Raw genomic sequence first — 25,605 nt, forward strand, 5'->3', positions numbered from 1 at the left:
TTCGGTTTTCGCTCTGCGCCGCCTTCTCTTTTTTATTGACTCCATTCGCCTATAGCCCTCTTCGCATTGCTGCAGCGAATCCCAGGCGGGCACCTGCACTCTCTCTGGGTCGGCCGCCCACCTGTCGATTTCTTCCCACGTCGTATACTCCATGCCTCTACCGTCCATAACGTCCTCCTTTCGCTCCTGCCAGTTTACACACTGCTCGGTCCGTGAGTGGTGGGTGATTCTGTAACGACGTTCGTCTGTTGAAGGAAGAGAGTCGGACCGAAATGCAGCGTGTTGGTTACTCATGACTTTAATGACTGAAATGCGGTACATGAAATAACTGAAAGACGAAAACAACAAACGGAACGTGAAACTATTACAGCCTATCTGGTGAACACTACACAAAGACAGGAACAATCACCCACGAAATACAAAGCGAAACTCAGGCTCCCTAAATACGGTTCCCAATCAGAGACAACGAGAATCACCTGACTCTGATTGAGAATCGCCTCAAGCAGCCAAGCCTATACAACACCCCTAATCAGCCGCGATCCCAAATACTACAAACCCCAATACGAAAAACAACATATAAACCCATGTCACACCCTGGCCTACCCAAACATATAACAAAAACACAAAATACAATGACCAAGGCGTGACAATAATAAAGGTCTTTACAGGGTGGATTCTATGAATGAGTTTGTATAATACTTCTTTCACCTTATTAGATATACAATATTTACCAGATAACAATGAAATCTTGTTCCAGTTCACTTGTCCCAGGGCTACATTTGTTAGACATTTTAGCAGAGGCAATTGTAACATATTGACACAGTTTCCTTATATACATGTTATTACATTTATAGTTTAAAATCTCAATTCCTTCTAATTGTATTGAGGCTACAAAATCATCAACAGTTGCACTTGGAGTATTGTTATATTCTCCTAAAAGAAGAATAGCACCTTTTTAGGGAAAGCTCTAATAACAATTTGATACTCCTCAGGAGTGAATGTAACATTGTGTGTTCTCATAAATGCTGGATAATCATACAGTTGTCCATCATTATTCAATAATTGTTTCACCCAAATAATGTTGTTGTCAAACCAGTTCTGGAAAAACAAAGACTTGTTTTTGTATTTTATGTCTTTATTATTCCAGATTGTATACCTAAATTGTGTTTGTACATGAGGTTCCAAGTTAGAAGTACTTGTTTATGAACATTTGCAAGCTTAGTTTTGTATCCTTTTAATCGTAAATATTATATTAGAGGTTTTAAAATCCAGAGCATTCAGCCCTCCCTCACTTTGGGTGCTTTTCTTAAATAATGAGGTTTATTCCCCCATGTGAAGTTAAATCATTTAGTATCAACCATTTTAGTTACTGACAGAGGAACATCCAAGGCATGGGAGGTATAAACTCATCTGGACCTTCAGACTGTGATAAAAGTACACGTCCAGATAAAGAAAGATCTCTTAATAACCAGGAGTTAAATCTCTTTCCAATGTCCTCTAAAAAAGGAGAGACATTTAAGTTGTCCCTTTCTTTCTGATCTTTGCTAACTTTAATACCAAGACATGTGATCACATCGTTACATACGGAGTTTAAGTCACATCTTTTCAACACAAATAATTCAATTTCCCAATATTCAGAGATAAACCTTATACATGGGGAGGGGGGGGGGGGGGGGCAGTGCTCCTATGACAACAATTTTGGACCCCCTTGAGGCCCCCCTACATGTGGAGTATGCAATAATTTTTACATAACTAATTTTTGCTATCATTATTTTTTTTTACATTCATTATTAAATGCAAATACATTGTTGAATGATTATGAACATGGTCTTTTTCCTGCTAATGCCTGCAATGCAATGAAGAAAACGATATGACAACAATAACGTCTAATGTAACTGGCCCCTCTAACAGTACAACTGGCCCCAGCTTGCCCCCCCCCCCCCCAGTTGAAATGGTCTAGAACCGCCACTGGATACAGGTACGCTATTATTGCACTGCAGGCGGTGCAATGGAAGTAAACACCCATTGCGGGTTGCGCTCAAAGTGCACACAGGTCTCCTCAGCAGCAGATTGAGAAATTAAAGTAGGCTAACCAGGAAACATGGTGACTGTTGGCCTCGTGCAATAAATCGCTTTATTTTACTGTTGGTCAGGGTGTTTTTGTGCTATTCCAGTCCAAAGACCAGGGTTGACAAGACGTTTCTGGAATGAGTGAAACATTTTAGGATCCAATCCATGATATGAAATTCGTTCTAACCGAAGTGGAATATAAACGCCAAAAAGGGACGGCTAACATTTTATTTGATCACAACATGGTTTAGTATGATAAACCAGTGAGTATTCGCAATGGACATTCTAGGTAGGTGCTTGTGGTGTTGTCCGACTGTTTTCCCGTGTTTTAATAAACCGCTGTCAGAATCAGAGCCGGGGAAGGAGAACAGCGAAATCGTGGTGATCAAAAACATTCATGTGGAGCATCCCACCGACAGGGCTTTGCCACCAATACCCCTTGGGAGACCTGGCTACGTTTATATCGCCCTCTATGATTATGCTGCGCGAACCGTGGAGGACTTGAGTTTCAATGCTGGGGACAAGTTAGACGCTCTAGACAAAGGTGCTGGTGATTGGTGGTATGCAAAAGCACTCACTGGACTTTCAGCTGCCAAGAAGGGTTACATTCCAGCCAATTATGTGGCGCCTGTGGAGAGCCTGGATGCGGAGCCGTAAGTAGCCTACCAATATCAATTTAAAATGATTCTATTGAAATAGTTGATATATGCTACTGTATAGACTAGACTAGAACAGCACCAGGTCAGGTTTGAAGAATGGTGGCTTCATTCAAAGAGGCGAAGAACAAAATGGACTACAGAAAATAGAGTAGCCTATTAAAATTCATTCTACGTCCCTTATAACCTTTACTTATTATTGGGCAATTTGAGGCCAGAGTAAAGCAGAAAAGACTCTCACACACTTGAGGCATGTTCCAGAGCTGCTTTACCCCTGATTCCACTGATCACATAATCATCGTTTTAGGAGGGGACTGTTGTGCTCATTTGATTAACCATCAAAGCTGACCTGTTGGTATCCCTACACCACTGGACCATTCCAAGGAGGATCTCGCAAATATTTGTATACATTCTCAGTTTATGAGAATGAGCATGTTCTATGTAGCCTTGGTGCAATCTGGTGTTGAATGTTTATTATCCCAATTAAAATATGATGAGTCACAATACTGTAAGTGCTTTATGGATTCCCAGCACTTCCTCCTAACCTAGTCCTTGATGAGGCCTCAGATTTGAGTGACTGCTCTCAAAGAAACACACGACACACAACTAACCAATAGTTGACATAGGCTACAGTAATGCCATTGTTTTGAAAATTACAAAGCGCTAGTGTTTGGTTTAATGCATGCCAACTTTCCATATTGCGAACAGATTAAGTCAATAGGCAAATGCCACACTATCGGCGCCGTTCCATGTATCTCGACCTAAGTGATTGGTCAAACAAGTTAATGATTGTCAATGACAAGGAAGTACAATGAATGAGTTAATAATTATCCAGATCAGATGAAAATACAAATGTAAAAGTGATTCAACTGTAAAGAGATTCAATGTACATGTAGCTGTGTTTACATTTTGACAACCGTTTGTAGGGTCAATACACATACAAGTGCACTGTTTAAATAAAGAAAGAAACCGGTTAAGCAAGGAAATTGCACTTGGCATGACATGGCGTAGAGTTTAACTGAACTTTGACCAAACTCGAACAGGCTTGAGTATCTTTGTCAAAAGTAATGTTTGGGTCATGCTTTGAAATAATGGAACAGGTACCAATTCAGAAATGGGCTGTTCAATAATTATGGAAATAATGAATCTTATCATACCCTATTAAAAACAACTAACCACACATTTTCTTCAGTTTATCAATGCCAGTGAGACGTACTGTCATGTTTTGTCTTATATTGTCTTGTCATTTTGCTTTTCCTTCTGTTCGTTTTCCCCCCTGCTGGTCTTTTTAGGTTCGTTCCCTTTTTTCTCTCTCCCTCTCTCTCTCTCTTCTCTCTATCGTTCCGTTCCTGCTCCCAGCTGTTCCTATTCCCCTAATCAATCATTTAGTCTTCCCACACCTGTTCCCTATCTTTTCCCCTGATTAGAGTCCCTATTTCTCCCCTTGTTTTCCGTTTCTGTCCTGTCGGATCCTTGTATACTGTTCACCGTGCTGTGTCTTTGTATCGCCCTGTCGTGTCGTGTTTCCCTCAGATGCTGCGTGGTAAGCAGGTGTCTGAGTCTGCTACGGTCAAGTGCCTTCCCGAGGCAACCTGCAGTTCATTATCGAGTCTCCAGTCAGTTCTCGTGATTTAGAGTGAAATTGTTTCTTATGCTTGATTTACCGCTCCGATTTGTCTAGGAGTATTGCTATTTCCTTAAACTGGATTAAAGACTCTGTTTTCGCCAAGTCGCTTTTGGGTCCTCATTCACCTGCATAACAGAAGGATCCGACCACAGAATGGACCCAGCGACTACAGACGCTCGTAACACTGCCGTCGAGATCCAAGGAGCCATGCTCGGCAGACACGAGCAGGAATTGTCTGCTGCTCGTCATGCCATGGAGAACCTGGCCGCTCAGGTTTCCGACCTCTCTGGACAGTTCCAGAGTCTTCGTCTCGTGCCACCTGTTACTTCCTGGTCTGCCGAGCCTCCGGAACCTAGGGTTAATAACCCACCTTGCTACTCCGGGCAGCCCAAGGAGTGCCGCTCCTTTCTCACCCAGTGTGATATTGTGTTCTCTCTCCAACCCAACACATACTCTAGAGAGAGAGCTCGGGTTGCTTACGTCATTTCACTCCTTACTGGCCGGGCTCGAGAGTGGGGCACAGCTATCTGGGAGGCAAGGGCTGATTGTTCAAACAATTACCAGAACTTTAAAGAGGAGATGATTCGGGTTTTTGACCGTTCAGTTTTTGGTAGGGAGGCTTCTAGGGCCCTGGCTTCCCTATGCCAAGGTGATCGATCCATAACGGATTACTCTATAGAGTTTCGCACTCTTGCTGCCTCTAGTGACTGGAACGAGCCGGCGCTGCTCGCTCGTTTTCTGGAGGGACTCCACGCAGTGGTTAAAGATGAGATTCTCTCCCGGGAGGTTCCTTCCAGTGTGGACTCTTTGATTGCTCTCGCCATCCGCATAGAACGACGGGTAGATCTTCGTCACCAAGCTCGTGGAAGAGAGCTCGCGTCAACGGTGTTTCCCTGCTCCGCATCGCAACCATCTCCCTCCTCTGGCTCAGAGACTGAGCCCATGCAGCTGGGAGGTATTCGCATCTCGACTAAGGAGAGGGAACGGAGGATCACCAACCGCCTGTGCCTCTATTGCGGATTTGATGGACATTTTGTCAATTCATGTCCAGTAAAGCCAGAGCTCATCAGTAAGCGGAGGGCTACTGGTGAGCGCTACTACTCAGGTCTCTCCATCTAGATCCTGTACTACTATGTCGGTCCATCTACGCTGGACCGGTTCGGGTGCTACATGCAGTGCCTTGATAGACTCTGGGGCTGAGGGTTGTTTCATGGACGAAGCATGGGCTCGGAAACATGACATTCCTTTCAGACAGTTAGACAAGCCTACGCCCATGTTCGCCTTAGATGGTAGTCATCTTCCCAGTATCAGATTTGAGACACTACCTTTAACCCTCACAGTATCTGGTAACCACAGTGAGACTATTTCTTTTTTGATTTTTCGTTCACCTTTTACACCTGTTGTTTTGGGTCATCCCTGGCTAGTATGTCATAATCCTTCTATTAATTGGTCTAGTAATTCTATCCTATCCTGGAACGTTTCTTGTCATGTGAAGTGTTTAATGTCTGCCATCCCTCCCATTTCTTCTGTCCCCACTTCTCAGGAGGAACCTGGCGATTTGACAGGAGTGCCGGAGGAATATCATGATCTGCGCACGGTCTTCAGTCGGTCCCGAGCCAACTCCCTTCCTCCTCACCGGTCGTATGATTGTAGTATTGATCTCCTTCCGGGGACCACTCCTCCTCGGGGTAGACTATACTCTCTGTCGGCTCCCGAACGTAAGGCTCTCGAGGATTATTTGTCTGTGTCTCTTGACGCCGGTACCATAGTGCCTTCTTCCTCTCCGGCCAGGGCGGGGTTTTTTTTGTTAAGAAAAAGGACGGTACTCTACGCCCCTGCGTGGATTATCGAGGGCTGAATGACATAACGGTTAAGAATCGTTATCCGCTTCCCCTTATGTCATCAGCCTTCGAGATTCTGCAGGGAGCCAGGTGCTTTACTAAGTTGGACCTTCGTAACGCTTACCATCTCGTGCGCATCAGAGAGGGGGACGAGTGGAAAACGGCGTTTAACACTCCGTTAGGGCATTTTGAGTACCGGGTTCTGCCGTTTGGTCTCGCCAATGCGCCAGCTGTTTTTCAGGCATTAGTTAATGATGTTCTGAGAGACATGCTGAACATCTTTGTTTTTGTCTACCTTGACGATATCCTGATTTTTTCACCGTCACTCGAGATTCATGTTCAGCACGTTCGACGTGTTCTCCAGCGCCTTTTAGAGAATTGTCTCTACGTGAAGGCTGAGAAGTGCTCTTTTCATGTCTCCTCCGTTACTTTTCTCGGTTCCGTTATTTCCGCTGAAGGCATTCAGATGGATTCCGCTAAGGTCCAAGCTGTCAGTGAGTGACCCGTTCCAAGGTCACGTGTCGAGTTGCAGCGCTTTCTAGGTTTCGCTAATTTCTATCGGCGTTTCATTCGTAATTTCGGTCAAGTTGCTGCCCCTCTCACAGCTCTTACTTCTGTCAAGACGTGTTTTAAGTGGTCCGGTTCCGCCCAGGGAGCTTTTGATCTTCTAAAAGAACGTTTTACGTCCGCTCCTATCCTCGTTACTCCTGACGTCACTAGACAATTCATTGTCGAGGTTGACGCTTCAGAGGTAGGCGTGGGAGCCATTCTATCCCAGCGCTTCCAGTCTGACGATAAGGTTCATCCTTGCGCTTATTTTTCTCATCGCCTGTCGCCATCTGAACGCAACTATGATGTGGGTAACCGCGAACTGCTCGCCATCCGCTTAGCCCTAGGCGAATGGCGACAGTGGTTGGAGGGGGCGACCGTTCCTTTGTCGTTTGGACAGACCATAAGAACCTTGAGTACATCCGTTCTGCCAAACGACTTAATGCTCGTCAAGCTCGTTGGGCGTTATTTTTCGCTCGTTTCGAGTTTGTGATTTCTTACCGTCCGGGTAGCAAGAACACCAAGCCTGATGCCTTATCCCGTCTTTTTAGTTCTTCTGTGGCTTCTACTGATCCCGAGGGGATTCTTCCTTATGGGCGTGTTGTCGGGTTGACAGTCTGGGGAATTGAAAGACAGGTTAAGCAAGCACTCACGCACACTGCGTCGCCGCGCGCTTGTCCTAGTAACCTTCTTTTCGTTCCTGTTTCCACTCGTCTGGCTGTTCTTCAGTGGGCTCACTCTGCCAAGTTAGCTGGTCATCCCGGTGTTCGAGGCACTCTTGCTTCTATTCGCCAGCGCTTTTGGTGGCCGACTCAGGAGTTTCGTGGCTGCTTGTTCGGACTGCGCGCAGACTAAGTCAGGTAACTCTCCTCCTGCCGGTCGTCTCAGACCGCTCCCCATTCCTTCTCGACCATGGTCTCACATCGCCCTAGACTTCATTACCGGTCTGCCTTTGTCTGCGGGGAAGACTGTGATTCTTACGGTTGTCGATAGGTTCTCTAAGGCGGCACATTTCATTCCTCTCGCTAAACTTCCTTCCGCTAAGGAGACGGCACAAATCATCATCGAGAATGTGTTCAGAATTCATGGCCTCCCGTTAGACGCCGTTTCAGACAGAGGTCCGCAATTCATGTCACAGTTTTGGAGGGAGTTCTGTCGTTTGATTGGTGCGTCCGTCAGTCTCTCTTCCGGGTTTCATCCCCAGTCTAACGGTCAAGCAGAGAGGGCCAATCAGACGATTGGTCGCATACTACGCAGCCTTTCTTTCAGAAACCCTGCGTCTTGGGCAGAACAGCTCCCCTGGGCAGAATACGCTCACAACTCGCTTCCTTCGTCTGCTACCGGGTTATCTCCGTTTCAGAGTAGTCTGGGTTACCAGCCTCCTCTGTTCTCATCCCAGCTTGCAGAGTCCAGCGTTCCCTCCGCTCAAGCGTTTGTCCAACGTTGTGAGCGCACCTGGAGGAGGGTGAGGTCTGCACTTTGCCGTTACAGGGCACAGACTGTGAGAGCCGCCAATAAACGTAGGATTAAGAGTCCAAGGTATTGTTGCGGCCAGAGAGTGTGGCTTTCCACTCGCAACCTTCCTCTTACGACAGCTTCTCGTAAGTTGACTCCGCGGTTCATTGGTCCGTTCCGTGTCTCCCAGGTCGTCAATCCTGTCGCTGTGCGACTGCTTCTTCCGCGACATCTTCGTCGCGTCCATCCTGTCTTCCATGTCTCCTGTGTCAAGCCCTTTCTTCGCACCCCGTTCGTCTTCCCTCCCCCTCCCGTCCTTGTCGAGAGCGCACCTATTTACAAGGTACGTAGGATCATGGACATGCGTTCTCGGGGACGGGGTCACCAATACTTAGTGGATTGGGAGGGTTACGGTCCTGAGGAGAGGAGTTGGGTTCCGTCTCGGGACGTGCTGGACCGTTCACTGATTGATGATTTCCTCCGTTGCCGCCAGGATTCCTCCTCGAGTGCGCCAGGAGGCGCTCGGTGAGTGGGGGGTACTGTCATGTTTTGTCTTATATTGTCTTGTCATTTTGCTTTTCCTTCTGTTCGTTTTCCCCTGCTGGTCTTTTTAGGTTCGTTCCCTTTTTTTCTCTCTCCCTCTCTCTCTCTCTTCTCTCTATCGTTCCGTTCCTGCTCCCAGCTGTTCCTATTCCCCTAATCAATCATTTAGTCTTCCCACACCTGTTCCCTATCTTTTCCCCTGATTAGAGTCCCTATTTCTCCCCTTGTTTTCCGTTTCTGTCCTGTCGGATCCTTGTATACTGTTCACCGTGCTGTGTCTTTGTATCGCCCTGTCGTGTCGTGTTTCCCTCAGATGCTGCGTGGTGAGCAGGTGTCTGAGTCTGCTACGGTCAAGTGCCTTCCCGAGGCAACCTGCAGTTCATTATCGAGTCTCCAGTCAGTTCTCGTGATTACGAGTGAAATTGTTTCTTATGCTTGATTTACCGCTCCGATTTGTCTAGGAGTATTGCTATTTCCTTAAACTGGATTAAAGACTCTGTTTTCGCCAAGTCGCTTTTGGGTCCTCATTCACCTGCATAACACGTACAATTCAAAGTGTTTCATATGTAAAAAAATATTTAAAAAAAATATATATTTATATATATATATAACAAATATTTAACTAATGAGGGGTCCATCTTCTGAACAAAGTCAGTAATTTTATCTTGGGTGTGGCTCAGGTATTGTCCTGGTGATCATCCCCATGAAACTGGTTTTAGTTAAGCTGCAGTCTAGTTTTTTGCATTTCTCAACACACTGTCTGTGGGAATGTATAATTGTTTAAAATTGAGCCTTTATTTAACTAGGCAAGTCAGTTAAGAACACATTCTTATTTACGATGACTGCCTACACCGGCCAAACCCGGACGACGCTGGGCCCGATGGGACTCCCAATCACGGCCGGTTGTGATACATCCTGTGAAACCTTGAGGGTTTTGTCTTGGTATTCAGGACTTGTTTGACTGAAGTATCACGGTCTCATAGTGTACATAAACTAATGAACTTGATCAGTGGATGCCTATAGTACAGTGGATGCCTATAGTATCAATCATATAGATCTGTTTGATGTATTGGTAAAAACCCTAAGCCAGGTGAACGCCTTAATGTACCTACCCACCAAGTAAATATCACTGTGCAGTGCCAGTGAATATCTATGATGCTGGGGTTGACTGTTGTTTCCTCCTGTTCTGCTATACAGGTGGTACTTTGCAGACACCAAGAGAGTGGATGCTGAGAAGCTGCTTCTGTCTGAGGGGAACCAGCATGGAGCCTTTCTCATCAGACAATGTGAGAGTCAGAAAGGCGAGCTCTCACTCTCAGGTAAGTCTCAGCGTTGTCGTCTTGTACTTGTCGCGTCTGCAAGAGACTAAAGCTCAGATCTGTCCCCCCACCAAATATGTGCTCTCACAATATGCTCTTGGAACAGGTTTTGAATGACTGTGATGTTTGACACATTTTGTGTCTTCGCTCTATTGTTCAGGATTGTATTTTGTGGTTTTATTTTTTCGATCAGCCTATTTCCGTGTGATCCCGGTACGAGGAGGGAACTCGATGCACAAATAACTCGAGTTGTTTCTTCGTTCCTGAACAATCCCCGCCTCACTCTGGGTAAATCACAGCCTCCCATAGTGCACTGAAGTGTTTGATGGTTCAAGGTCATGAAGTTAAACAAATAGGGAGACCTCTACTTCTCAAAAGGAGACTTTGATAACATCAGTTGAGGGCCACATGAGTCTGGCTGGCCTTTTCTGTCGGAAGGAAAAAGTCCCTTGCGTATACATTTACAGTGGTGTGTAGACTTAGTCACGACAAATGCAATAGTCTCATAGTAACCTGATTACAGGAAAGTTCAGTGGTGTTATCTAACAATGCACTGTTCATGTTAATAATAGCCATATAATAATAGTCATATAATATAATAGTCATATAATAAAATAGTCATATAATAAAATAGTCATATAATATAATAGTCATATAATAAAATAGTCATATAATAAAATAGTCATATAATAAAATATAATAAAATAGTCATATAATAAAATAGTCATATAATAAAATAGTCATATAATATAATAGTCATATAATATAATAGTCATATAATAAAATAATAGTCATAATAATAGTCATTTGCGTTTGAATGTAAAAAGCCCCATGAGCACTAACTAATATATAAAGTAGTTGGAGCACATGAAATTTGGTGTCAAATGAAGGCTGAGAGTTTATTTTTTATGTTATTAATGCATATATACATTCTTCAACCTTTTTCTATCCTAGAAATTAGGAATAAGAAAATATTTTGATTTCTGGTAAAACAAATGGAAAAGGGGTCTTAAACATCTAGCAGAAAAATTCTTAAAAGGTATTAGAAATGCATAAAAACACATTGAAGTAAAGACACCTGCCAACTAATATCAAGATTGATATGATTAATTTAACCTTTTATTTAACTAGGCAAGTCAGTTAAGAACCAAATGCTTATTTACATTGACGGCCTACCCCAGCCAAACCTGGACAACGCTGGGCCAATTGTGCGCGGCCCTATGGGACTCCCAATCACGGCCGAATGTGATACAGCCTGGATTCAAACCAGGGACTGTAGTGACACCTCATGCAGTGCCTTAGACCGCTGCGTCACTCAGGAGCTCTGGTTTTGTATAAATTATTTGCCTTCTGTAAGTAAAAAAAAAATATTGAGTATTGTCATTGTCTTGTAATTCTGTTACCAAAAGCCCACATATCTTTAAGATATTTTCTAATTCCTCTTCCTCATGAGGAGGGAGGATAATGAAAGTTTACATAAGTAACAAGGGGTAGACCTAGCAATTAGTTAATGTTTTTACTAATAACAATGTGGTTTGATTTAAGTGCTTAAAACATATAATTATTTGACCAAATCGGTAATAGAATGCTTGCCACTGAATTGGCTACAACGGGAATTCATAGTTGTCAAACCAAAGTTGGGTCGCCTGCTACTGTCCTGTTTTCACTGTTTTCTTTCTCTTTCTGTGGTGTGTTGGTCAAAGCAAAAGTGTGAAAACAGTCTGGGCAACCCCTCCTTCTCTCTTTGTCGCTCTTCTCTCTTTCTCTCTCCATGTCGCTCTTTCTCTCTCCCTGTCACTCTCCCTCTCTTTTTTAATTCTTATTTCACCTTTATTTAACCAGGTAGGCTAGTTGAGAACAAGTTCTCATTTACAACTGCGACCTGGTCAAGATAAAGCATAGCAGTGTGAACAGACAACAACACACATGGAGTAAACAATAAACATGTCATTAACACAGTAGAAAGAGTTTATGTACATTGTGTGCAAAAGGCATGAGGAGGTAGGCAATAAATAGGCCATAGGAGTGAATAATTACAATTTAGCAGATTAACACTGGAGTGATAAATGATCAGATGATCATGTGCAAGTAGAGATACTGGTGTGCAAAAGAGCAGAGAAGTAAATAAATAAAAACAGTATGGGGATGAGGTAGGAAAATTGGGTGGGCTATTTACAGATGGACTATGTACAGCTGCAGCGATCGGTTAGCTGCCTAGATAGCAGATGTTTAAAGTTGGTGAGGGAAATAAAAGTCTCCAACTTCAGTGATTTTTGCAATTCGTTCCAGTCACAGGCAGCAGAGAACTGGAAGGAAAGGCGGCCAAATGAGGTGTTGGCTTTAGGGATGATCTGTGAGTAATACCTGCTGGAGCGCGTGTTCTACGGGTGGGTGTTGCCACCGTGACCAGTGAACTGAGATAAGGCGGAGCTTTACCTAGCATGGACTTGTAGATGACCTGGAGCCAGTGGGTCTGGCGACGAATATGTAGCGAGGGCCAGCCGACTAGAGCATACAGGTCGCAGTGGTGGGTGGTATAAGGTGCTTTAGTAACAAAACAGATGGCACTGTGATAAACTGCATCTAGTTTGTTGAGTAGAGTATTGGAAGCTATCTTGTAGATGACATCACTGAAGTCGAGGATTGGTAGGATAGTCAGTTTTACTAGGGTAAGTTTGGCGGCGTGAGTGAAGGAGGCTTTGTTGCGGAATAGAAAGCCGACTCTAGATTTGATTTTGGATTGGAGATGTTTGATATGAGCCTGGAAGGAGAGTTTACAGTCTAGCCAGACACCTAGGTACTTATAGATGTCCACATATTCTAGGTCGGAACCATCCAGGGTGGTGATGCTAGTCGGGCGTGCGGGTGCAGGCAGCGAACGGTTAATAAGCATGCATTTGGTTTTACTCGCGTTTAAGAGCAGTTGGAGGCCACGGAAGGAGTGTTGTATGGCATTGAAGCTCGTTTGGAGGTTAGATAGCACAGTGTCCAAGGAAGGGCCAGAAGTATACAGAATGGTGTCGTCTGCGTAGAGGTGGATCAGGGAATCACCCGCAGCAAGAGCGACATCATTGATATATACAGAGAAAAGAGTCGGCCCGAGAATTGAACCCTGTGGTACCCCCATAGAGACTGCCAGAGGACCGGACAACATGCCCTCCGATTTGACACACTGAACTCTGTCTGCAAAGTAGTTGGTGAACCATGCAAGGCAGTGATTAGAAAAACCGAGGCTACTGTGTCTGCCGATAAGAATATGGTGATTGACAGAGTCGAAAGTCTTGGCCAGGTCGATGAAGACGGCTGCACAGTACTGTCTTTTATCGATGGCGGTTATGATATCGTTTAGTATCTTGAGCGTGGCTGAGGTGCACCCGTGACCAGATCGGAAACCGGATTCCACAGCAGAGAAGGTACGGTGGGATTCGAGATGGTCAGTGATCTGTTTGTTAACTTGGATTTCGAAGACCTTAGATAGGCAGGGCAGGATAGATATAGGTCTGTAACAGTTTGTGTCCAGGGTGTCTCCCTCTTTGAAGAGGGGGATGACCGTGGCAGCTTTCCAATCCTTGGGGATCTCAGACGATACGAAAGAGAGATTGAACAGGCCGGTAAACCAAGGGGTTGCGACAATGGCGGCGGATAGTTTCAGAAATAGAGGGTCCAGATTGTCAAGCCTAGCTGATTTGTATGGGTCCAGGTTTTGCTTGGGCGAGTAGCTGTGGGGGGGGTCGGGGGCGGAGCTGTTGGCCGAGGTTGGAGTAGCCAGGAGGAAGGCATGGCCAGCCGTTGAGAAATGCTTGTTGAAGTTTTCGATTATCATGGATTTATCAGTGGTGACCGTCTCTCCAGTTAGTCAACTCTGCCTGTTCTTACTGACACTTACCCATGAGCCCCCTCTCTCCCCCCCCCCATTTTTAAAAATAAATAAATTAAACAAGATCAGCTTTAAAAATAGATTTCTCCCTGTTTCTTTTCTCTTTCATAAGATACAATCAGTTGTTTTGTTTTAACTTTTTGTTGTTGTATATTTATTATTTTTAAACTGGATTAATATCTTCCCATTTACTGTAACCAGCCTTCTCACCCACTGAACACTGACACCGGACATCCATGGATGTTAAAAAGTAGTTGAAATTTGGTCAGTCCAAATTTGAACCAATCATAAGTGTCTGTTTTCTAAGTTTGGGCAGCACAGTACAGATAAGTAGTGTATACAGTAGGGCAGTAGAGTTTAGTACAAGAGTAGAGCACAGTATAATTTACTGAACTGTACTTTACTGAACTCTACTGTACTCCATTCTACTGTGCTGTCCAAACTTGCGAAACATACATGTCTATGGTTGGTACAGATTTGGTAAGGACCAACCAAATTTGGTCTTGTTTGAGCTCATTAGAAAAATAGCCCGTGTGTAGAATAATACATAAAAATGTAAAAGAGGATATTACATTTTTTCTACCTTTGTGTACTAGGGGTTACATCACCATGAGGAGAATGACATTCGTAATGATGCATTTCTGTATAGTATAAATCAGGGACCCATGACGTCATTCTGTTAGCGGGTGCTAGTTCACTTCAATTACTCTAGTTCAATAACCCAAAATACAACAGCATTTTAGTTTTTGTAGTTTTCTTTTTTTCAAACTCTGTCATAACTGACACCACATTCCTTCTGCCGACATCTTTGGATCTTAATTCAGATATTTAAGAGTTTTTGGAAAACGTGGTCACCGAAAATAAACTCAGGGAGATTTTCCTGTTATTCGGTTAACCAAACTTTACATTTCCTCTGATCTTCAAGTAAATATGTTCTTAAGTTTTCAGGGAAATCTTTCAAAGTAGTCCTTGTACATAGTTGTATGGTTTGTTTAACTTTGCAATCAATATTTTTGGGGTTTGGAATTGAGTCTCGGCATCTTTCTGTTACTGTGGATTTGGAATTTCTGAGCGTCTTCAGTACAATGAGACAAATCACCAAAAAATAATGTTTTCATGTAGGCAGCCCATTATTCCATAATGGCCATATAAACAGATTTTTACCATGATACTTTCCCCATTTATTTACTCTTCTGCACACATTTTCATGGCCAGGGTTGATTCTACTGTCTTCATTCACACTTTGTAGTGTTCTGCCCTTATGCTTTTGTATGCATCTTTCAGTACTGGACCAGTGCAAAGTGAAGCACTACAAAGTAAGGAAGATGGACTCTGGAGGCTACTACGTGTCGACGTCCAAGAACTTCCTAACTCTGAGGGAGTTGGTGGAACACTACTCAAAACAGGAGGATGGTCTCTGTGTACGGCTGCTTGAACCATGTAAAAAGGTATGGTGTTCCGTTGACTTTCTTTGTTAACTACTGTACCGTGTAGAGGGCGACCGATTAAATCGGAATGGCCGATTTAATTAGGGCCGATTTCAAGTTTTCATAACAATCGGAAATCGGTATTTTTGGACACCGAATTGGGCAATTTATTTATTTATTTATTTAACTAGGCAAGTCAGTTAAGAACACATTCTTATTTTCAATGACGGCCTAGGCGCGGTGGGTTAACTGCCTCGTTCAGGGGCAGAACGACAGATCTTTACCTTGTCAGCTCGGGGGATTCAATCTTGCAACCTTACAGTTAACTAGTCCAACGCTCTAACCACCTGCTTCTCATTGCACTCCACGAGGAGACTGCCTGTTAGGCGAATGCAGGAAGCCAAGGTAAGTTGCCAGCTAGCATAAACTTATCTTATAAAAAACAATCAATCAATCATAATCACTAGTTAACTACACATGGTTGATGATATTACTAGTTTATCTAGCGTGTCCTGCGTTGCATATAATCGATGCGGTGCGTATCGTTGCTCCAATCTGTACCTAACCATAAACATCAATGCCTTTCTTAAAATCAATACATCCAAAGTATATATTTTTAAACCTGCATATTTAGATAAGAAATCCAGGTTAGCAGGCAATATTAACCAGGTGAAATTGTGTCACTTCTCTTGCGTTCATTGCAATCAGAGTCAGTGTATATGCAACAGTTTGGGCCGACCTAATTTGCCAGAACTTTACGTAATTATGACATAACATTGAAGGTTGTGCAATGTAACAGGAATATTTAGACTTATGGATGCCGCCCGTTAGATAAAATACGGAACAATTCCGTATTTCACTGAAAGAATAAACGTCTTATTTTCGAGATGATAGTTTCCGGATTCGACCATATTAATGACCTACGGCTCGTATTTCTGTGTGTTATGTTATAACTAAGTCTATGATTTGATAGAGCAGTCTGACTGAGCGATGGTAGGCAGCAGCAGGCTCGTAAGCATTCATTCAAACAGCACTTTCGTGCGTTTGCTAGCATTTGTTTATGACTTCAAGCCTATCAACTCCCGAGATTAGGCTGGTGTAACCGATGTGAAATGGCTAGCTAGTTAGCGGGGTGCGCGCTAATAGCTTTTCAAATGTCACTCGCTCTGTGACTTGGAGTGGTTGTTCCACTTGCTCTGCAAGGGCCGCGGCTTTTGTGGAGCGATGGGTAATGCTGCTTCGAGGGTGGCTGTTGTCGTTGTGTTCCTGGTTCGAGCCCAGGTAGGAGTGAGGAGAGGGACGGAAGCTATACTGTTACACTGGCAATACTAAAGTGCCTATAAGAACATCCAATAGTCAAGAGAGAAATAATCCTATAATAACTACAACCTAAAATGTCTTACCTGGGAATATTGAAGACTCATGTTAAAAGGAACCACCAGCTTTCATATGTTCTCATGTTCTGAGCAAGGAACTTAAACGTTAGCTTTCTTACATGGCACATATTGCACTTTTACTTTCTTCTCCAACACTTTGTTTTTGCTAAATTGATTTTATTGATGTATTATATTAAGTTAAAATAAGTGTTCATTCAGTATTGTTGTAATTGTCATTATTACAAATAAATAAAAAATACAAATTGGCCGCTTAAATCGGTATCGGCTTTTTTGGTCCTCCAAAAATCGGTACCGGCGACCTCTAGTATCATGTGATTGAGATAAATCAGATTTGTTTAGTGGCCCTCTTGATCTGAATTGATGTACACACACTTTATGGAACTAATGTGCCTGGCAAATTTGCTAAAGATATCCAGATCACAGAAACCCTCTTCAAATATTGGGCCTAATACAATAGCCTGATGCTGTTCCGTGTCAACCATGTATAGCACCATTAACCCGTTCAAGGAAAATAGAACAAAAGTCATGTTGTTTTCCTGAACAGTAAAGAGAACAGGGTGTCAGGTTCTACTTTGGGACAGTTCCTCTGTCTCTGCTGATTTGTTGTATCTCTCTCGTGTCAGATGGAGGCGCCTCAGACCCATGGTCTGTCCTACAACACTGCCGACCACTGGGAGATAGACCGGACGTCTGTCAAACTGCTGAATAAACTGGGCGCTGGGCAATTTGGAGAGGTTCACGAAGGCCTCTGGAACGACACCACTGCAGTAGCAGTTAAGACCCTCAAACCTGGTAAATAGCCTGTACAACACAAACACAGGACTCAAACCCATAAAATCACGTTATTTCAAATCCTTAATTTTGCATCTCCTTACTGATCCAATGCAGTTGTTTTTATCTCAATATCAAATCATTAAGTACTGTATATACACTGAACAAAAAAATATACGCAACATGTAATGTGTTGGTCCCATGTTTCATGAGGTGAAATTAAAGAGCCCAGATATGTGCCATACGCACAAAAAGCTTATTTCTCAATCTTTATCACAAATTAGTTTACATCCCTGTTCGTGAGCATTTCTCCTTTGCCGAGATAATCCATCCACCTGACAAGTGTGGCATATCAAGAAGCTGATTAAACAGGATTATCATTACACAGATGCACATTAAAAGGACAATAAAAGACCACTCTAAAATGTGCAGTTTTGTCACACAACACAATGCCACAGATGTCTCTAGTTTTGCGGGAGTGTGCAATTGGCATGCTGACTGCAGGAATGTCCACCTAAACTGTTGCCAGAAAATGAAATGTTAATTTCTCGACCAATGTCGTTTTAGAGAATTTGTCAATACGTCCAACCGGCCTCACAACCGCAGACTACGTGTATGGAGTTGTGTGGAGGAGCAGTTTACTGATGTCAACGTTGTGAACAGAGTATAATGGGCAGGCATTTTACCGCTGGAAATTTGATTGCAGAGATACTGTGACGAGATCCTGAGGCCCATTGTCGTGCCATTCATCCGCCGACATCACCTCATGTTTCGACATGATAATTCACGGCCCCATGTCTCAAGGAACTGTACACAATTCCTGGAAGCTGGCCATGGCCTGCATACTCACCAGACATGTCAAATGTCACCCAGTGGTCACACCAGATACTGACTGATTTTCCTATCCACATCCTACCTTATTTTTTATTTTATTTACATACATACATACATACATACATACAGTGCCTTGCGAAAGTAATCGGCCCCCTTGAACTTTGCGAACATAAAGATATAAAACTGTATTTTTTGTGAAGAATCAACAACAAGTGGGACACAATCATGAAGTGGAATGACATTTAGCGGATATTTCAAACTTTTTTAACAAATCAAAAACTGAAAAATGGGGCGTGCAAAATTATTCAGCCCCTTTACTTTCAGTGCAGCAAACTCTCTCCAGAAGTTCAGTGAGGATCTCTGAATGATCCAATGTTGACCTAAATGACTAATGATGATAAATACAATCCACCTGTGTGTAAAGCACTGTACATACAGCTGAAGTTTACATACACTTAGGTTGGAGTCATTAAAACTCGTTTTTCAACTACTCCACAAATTTCTTGTGAACAAACTATAGTTTTGGCAAGTCGGTTCAGAAATCTACTTTGTGCATGACACAACTAATTTTTCCAAGAATTGTTTACAGACAGATTATTTCACTTATAATTCACTGTATCACAATTCCAGTGAGTCAGAAGTTTACATACGCTAAGTTGACTGTGCCTTTTAAACAGCTTGGAAAATTCCAGAAAATGATGTCATGGCTTTAGAAGCTTCTGATAGGCTAATTGTTATAATTTGAGTCAATTGGAGGTAAACCACTTCGATGTATTTCAAGGCCTACCTTCAAACTCAGTGCCTCTTTGCTTGACATCATGGGAAAATCAAAAGAAATCAGCCAAGACTTCTGAAAGAAAATTAGAGACCTCCACATGTCTGGTTCATTCTTGAGAGCAATTTCCAAACGCCTGAAGGTACCACATTCATCTGTACAAACAATAGTACGCAAGTATAAACACTATGGGACCACGCAGCCGTCATACTGCTCAGGAAGGAGACACATTCTGTCTCCTGGAGATGAACGTACTTTGGTGCGAAAAGTGCAAATCAATCCCAGAACAACAGCAAAGGACCTTGTGAAGATGCTGGAGGAAACAGGTACAAAGTATCTATATCCACAGTAAAACAAGTCCTATATTGACATAACCATGAAACGCTGCTCAGCAAGAAAGAATCCACTTCTCCAAAACCGCCGTACTTTTTGGAGAAATGTCCTTTGATCTGATGAAACAAAAACAGAACTGTTTGGCCATAATGACCCTCCTTATGTTTGGAGGGAAAAGGGGGAGGCTTGCAAGCCGAAAAACACCATCCAATCGTGAAGCACGGGGGTGGCAGAATCATGTTGTGGGTGTGCCTTGCTGCAGGAGGGACTGGTGATCTTCACAAAATAGATGGTGTCATAAGGAAAGAAAATTATGTGGATATATTGAAGCAACATCTCAAGACATCAGTCAGGAAGTTAAAGCTTGGTCGCAAATGGGTCTTCAAAATGGACAATGACCCCAAGCATACTTCCAAAGTTGTGGCAAAATGGCTTAAGGACAACAAAGTTAAGTTATTGGAGTGGCCCTCACAAAGCCCTGACCTCAATCCCATAGAAAATTTGTGGGCAGAACTAAAGAAGCGTTTTTGCCGAGCAAGGAGGCCTACAAACCTGACTCAGTTACACCAGCTCTGTCAGGGGAATGGGCCAAAATTCACCCAACTTATTGTGGGAAGCTTATGAAAGGCTACCTGAAACGTTTGACCCTTGTTAAACAATTTAAAGGCAATGCTCCCAAATACTAATTTAGTGTATGTAAACTTCTGACCCACTGGGAATGTGATGAAAGAAATAAGAGCTTTAATAAATCATTCTCTCTACTATTATTCTGACAATTTCACATTCTTAAAATAAAGTGATCTAAGACTGGAATTTTTACTCAGATTAAATATCAGGAATTGTGAAAAACTGAGTTTAAATGTAGTTGGCTAAGGTGTAAGCAAACTTCCGACTTCAACTGTGTGTGTGTATATGATATATATTTACGATCTTGTCTCATCGCTGCAACTCCCCAATGGGCTCGGCAGAGGCGAAGGTCTAGTCAGGCATCCTTCGAAACATGACCCGTCAAACCGCGCTTCTTAATACGCGCACGCTTAACCCGGAAGTGTGACGGAGGAAACACTGTTCAACTGACGGCACCCGGCCGGCCACAAGGAGTCGCTAGAGCGAGATGAGCCATGTAAGGCCCCCCCCCCCGGGCCAAACCCTCCCCTAACCCAGACGATGCTGGGCCAATATTGCGGCATCATGGCCAGTTGTGTGACAACCTGGGATCGAACTCAGGTCTGTAGTGACGCCTCACTCATTGTGCCACTCGGGCGGCCCCCTACCTTTTTTTTAAGGTATCTGTGACCAACAGATGCATACCTGTATTCTCACTCATCTGAAATCCTAATGAATTTATTTAAATTGACTGATTTCCTTATATGAACTGTAACTCAGTAAAAACTTAGAAATGGTTGTGTTTATATTTTTGTTCATTACACGAAACACAGGAATATCCCGTTTTTGACTACACTTTTTTGTCACATTGCAGGATGGTTTGAATTCCAGCTCGTGTTAGAGTGCAATACAACGTATACATGTTCTTGATATCCTAGGCACCATGGACGCTAAGGACTTCCTACAGGAGGCCCATATCATGAAGACACTGCGGCACCCCAAACTGATCCAGCTCTACGCTGTGTGTACTGTGGAGGAACCCATCTACATCATCACAGAGCTCATGAAGAATGGCAGTCTGCTGGATTATCTCCGAAGTAAGAACACACTAGTGTATTGCATTGTAACTTACCTACATACTAGACCACTGCACTTTCCTCACTGGACCAGACCCTGGTTATTGTTGGCCGTTTAGATTAGAACACCACCTCAACAATGTGCCTGTGGCAAGAGTTGAAATACAGTGCAGACGTTTCTTTAACTTATGTAACTGAGTGATGTGTATAGGGGATGTTTTGGATGAAGTGTACATTTGGCAACAACCAAAAGAAGCTACAGTTTTGCTCCCTCTTCACTTTGTGTGATACAGTTGCCTGTAAAGAATATGCAACATGCATCATACGGGCCATCCTTCAGTAGTTTGAAAGTTACATCCAATGCATTCAGAAAGTGTTCAGACCACTTCCCTTTTTCCTCAATTTGTTGTACAGCCATATTCTAAAATTGAATTTTCTTTTTAAAATGTCCTCATCAGTCTTCACACAATACCCCATAATGACAAAGTCTTTTTATTTTTTTTGCAAATGTCAAAAAAATATTATTTACATAAGTATTCAGACCCTTTGCTACGAGACTCGAAATTGAGCTTCGGGGCATCCCTGTTACCATTGATCATCCTTGAGATGTTTCCTTGAGTCCACCTGTAATAAATTAAATTGATTGGACATGATTTGGAAAGGCACATACCTGTCTATATAAGGTCCCACAGTTGACAGTGCATGTCAAGCAAAAACCAAGCCATGAGGTTGAAGGAACTGTCCGTAGAACTCCGAGAGAGGATTGTGTCAAGGCATGGGGAAGGGTACCAAAACATTTCTGCAGCATTGAAGGTTCCCAAGAACACAGTGGCCTCCATCATTCTTACATGGAAGGAGTTTGGAACCACCAAGACTCTTCCTAGATCTGGCCGCCCAGCCAAACAGAGCAATCGGGAGAGAAGGGCCTTTGTCAGGGAGGTGACCAAGAACCCAATGGTCACTCTGACAGAGCTCCAGAGTTCCTCTGTGGAGATGGGAGAACCTTCCAGAAGCACAACCATCTCTGCACCACTCCACCAATCAGGCCTTTATGGTAGAGTTGCCAGACTGAAGCCATTCCTTAGATAAAGGCACATGACAGCCTGCTTGGCATTTACCAAAAGGCACCTAAAGACACAGATCACGAGGAACAAGATTCTCTGGTCTGATTAAAACAAGATTAAACTATTTGGCCTGAATGCCAAGTGTCACATATGGAGGAAACCTGGCACCATCCCTACGGTGAAGCATGGTGGAGGCAGCATCATGCTGTGGGGATGTTTTTCAGCGGCAGGAACTGGGAGACTAGTCAGGATAGAGGGAAATATGAACAAAGCAAAGTACAGAGAGAGTTGATGAAAACCTGCTTAGGACTTCAGACTGGGGCGAAGGTTCACCTTCCAACAGGACAAAGACCCTAAGCACACATCCAACCTGACAGAGCTTGAGTGGATCTGCAGAGAAGAATGGGAGAAACTCCCCAAGTACAGGTGTGCCAAGCTTGTTGCGTCATACCCAAGAAGAGTCGAGGCTGTAATTTCTGCCTAAGGTGCTTCAACAAAGTGCTGAGTTTTTTTTAGAAAAACTGTTCACTTTGTCATTATGGGTTATTGTGTGTAGATTGAGGGGGAAATAACTATTTAATCAATTTTAGAATAAGGCTGTAATGTAACAGAATGTGGAAAAAGTAAATGGGGTCTGAATACTTTCCGAATGCACTGTATATTTAAGATGATCTGATGTTATGGACTCCCTGGTGACTGCCAGCACTCCTTGTGTTTTTCTCCCAATGTGAGATGCTGTGCCATAGCGTGAAATATGCAGTGTCATTGCCTGTCAGAGTGATAGTCACCTCTTGGAGTGGCCATGTGAAATTGATGTTGGTGGCCCCGAGACTGTCTGCATTTACATCTCCTATATTTTACTAGATGCCCTTACACACAGGCACAAATTCAGACTTTCGGCCATTACTATCAATTTGTTTTGGGGGGGACTCTAAACTTCAGAAACTTTTACAAAGAATTGCAAAGTCATACTTTTGCATGCACACTGTTATTCTAGAAATTGTACAATAACATCTGACTTAAGCACTCATTAGAATGAAATATCAGTTCTCTGACCATGGTACTTACCTTCTCTCCTCCTCCACAGAGGACAAGGGTACGCAGCTGGTAATCTCAGACCAGCTAGAGATGGCGGCCCAGGTGGCTGCTGGGATGGCTTACCTGGAGCTGCAGAACTACATCCACAGAGACCTGGCAGCCCGCAACGTTCTGGTGGGAGAGAACAACATTTGCAAGGTGGCTGACTTTGGCCTCGCCAGAGTCTTCATGGTGGGTATCTCTGTCTTTTTGTAAGAAAAACAAGAGAAGGGGATATTTTGTTATTAGTTGGGACGGTTTGTCAAAAATGTAGTATTGAGGATTCAGATTTTATTCCTGTTGTTTTAGATGGAGAGTGACAACGTTTACGAAGCTAAAGAGGGCACTAAGTTCCCTGTGAAATGGACCGCCCCAGAGGCCATCCACAGCGGCAAGTTCACCATCAAGTCTGACGTGTGGTCCTTCGGCATTCTGCTATATGAGATCATGACCTTCGGTGGGATGCCCTATCCAAGTAAGACTTTTACATGCATGTTTAATGTATTACTCTATGGAAAATAAAGCTGGTGTAATCAGTCAGTGTTAATCCTGTTGTTTACTACCGTGGAATTTTTGAGTGTACAATAATGTCAGTGGGCGGGGTAGAAATATTGTATGAGTAGCATGCACTACAGTCAACAGTTAAAAAAAACACCTGACACCCTGTCTATTTGTACACCACTTGCAATTTCAAGGGAGCGTTCATAGTTTATCCACACTAAATGCACAGCATCAGGTTAGATTGTGTTACCGTGTGAGATCAGAACTATGGTCCCCTGTTATTGTTCCAGCCATGACCAACTACGAGGTGGTCCAGAAGCTGCCCACAGGCTACAGGATGCCGAACCCATTACGCTGTCCCAAGGTGATGTATGAGATCATGTCTGACTGCTGGAAGGAGAATGAGAACGACAGACCCACCTTTGAGACCCTACAGTGGAAGCTAGAGGACTTCTTTGACCTGGATGTGACCTCCTACGATGACGCCAACCATTATTAGTACTGTACTGTATATAGGGATCAATGATGCTCTGCTCATGGGTCAGCAGAGGAAAGTAGGGTATGTCCACTGTGCCACAAGTAATATAATCAAATATGAAGGGTATTTCATGCTCCCAACAGTTTGTATCTAGCATGCAGATAGCATTGATTGTAGCATAGCTGAACTGCCCTCTCCCTGATCACATTATGGTTGAATATCTATTTTTTTCAGGATTATATTTTGCGGTCGAACACGTGGGACCATATAATGTTTGATCAGAAAATATTGTTTGTGGAGGTTTAATTTGGCTGCTCATGTATTGTCATTAAAGAAAGTCCGACATGACTATGCCTGATAATCCTCTATTGTAACTGTCGTCTGTGACACTCCCACTAGTTCAGATTTTGTTCGCCAAACTTAATGCACTTTTAAATGGGTGATACTGAGACTGCTAAACACACTAGGTGCTCTTTGATGAAGTCACAAACTCTGTCCGTGACCCGGTTGGGCTTTCATAACAACAGCTGCTCTCCGGTAAGACTGATGGAGATATCTCGATTTGGCGAAATAGTTCTGCATTCACTCCGCATTCTTCCACTGGTTGGCTGCCAAGTATTCATCAGGCGTATTTTGTTGGTTTTGCATGATCCACTCTGAAGCATGGTGAGAGAGGGCACTATGTCACTGAACACTCGTGAATAGATTGGAATGACCGAGTAATGTTGATATAATATATTCACAGAACGAGTAGATATGATTCAACTGGACAGAATTGGATTTTTAAGGGAAGGATTTCGAGAGTAAATCTTATTGTACATTCACCTAATGTCTATGTATGTCATAGAATTGAATTGAATAACCGGGCAGACTGCTTGCTCTCCACACTGCGCGGGATTGTGTCACCTTCTTTCTCACTCTAACATGCCTCTTTCATGGATCAATGACTGGAAGGTTTTGACACTGGACTTATTTGGTGAGACCGGAATTGTCCAAGTGCTTGTTGATAATTACCAATCACTTTATAAAATATTTTATACGTTTTTAAAAAATGTCTGATTTGTATGTGTAGATCATAACCTGTATGCAAGTGTACACTTTATCAGAAAAACAAGATTGTTTCCTTAAATGTGTTTATTGAAAGATGAATTGAATGTCATGTTTGATACATAAGAATAAGACTTTTTTGTTTGTTTGTATAAATTTGTTTTATGTCATCTGTGGTGAGAATCTACACTGAACAAAAAATATAAATGCAACATGTAAAGTGTTGGTCCCATGCTTCATGAGCTGAAATAAAAGACCCCTGAAAGGTTCCATACACACGCA

At 43.1% G+C, this 25,605-nt stretch overlaps 1 protein-coding gene across 1 annotated transcript; it reads left to right on the plus strand.

The window, feature by feature from the left end:
• Positions 1-2,060: 2,060 nt before the first annotated feature.
• LOC123995003 (tyrosine-protein kinase SRK2-like) lies at positions 2,061-25,605 on the plus strand. Its single transcript, XM_046298198.1, has 8 exons — positions 2,061-2,723; positions 9,939-10,060; positions 15,222-15,385; positions 17,385-17,553; positions 21,019-21,177; positions 23,308-23,489; positions 23,607-23,772; positions 24,089-25,605. The coding sequence occupies exons 1-8, from the start codon at positions 2,347-2,349 to the stop codon at positions 24,295-24,297; spliced, it is 1,548 nt and encodes a 515-aa protein (XP_046154154.1). The 5' UTR covers positions 2,061-2,346; the 3' UTR covers positions 24,298-25,605.

This window comes from Oncorhynchus gorbuscha, linkage group LG14 (assembly GCF_021184085.1).
Source record: "Oncorhynchus gorbuscha isolate QuinsamMale2020 ecotype Even-year linkage group LG14, OgorEven_v1.0, whole genome shotgun sequence".
Taxonomy (NCBI): Eukaryota; Metazoa; Chordata; class Actinopteri; order Salmoniformes; family Salmonidae; genus Oncorhynchus; species Oncorhynchus gorbuscha.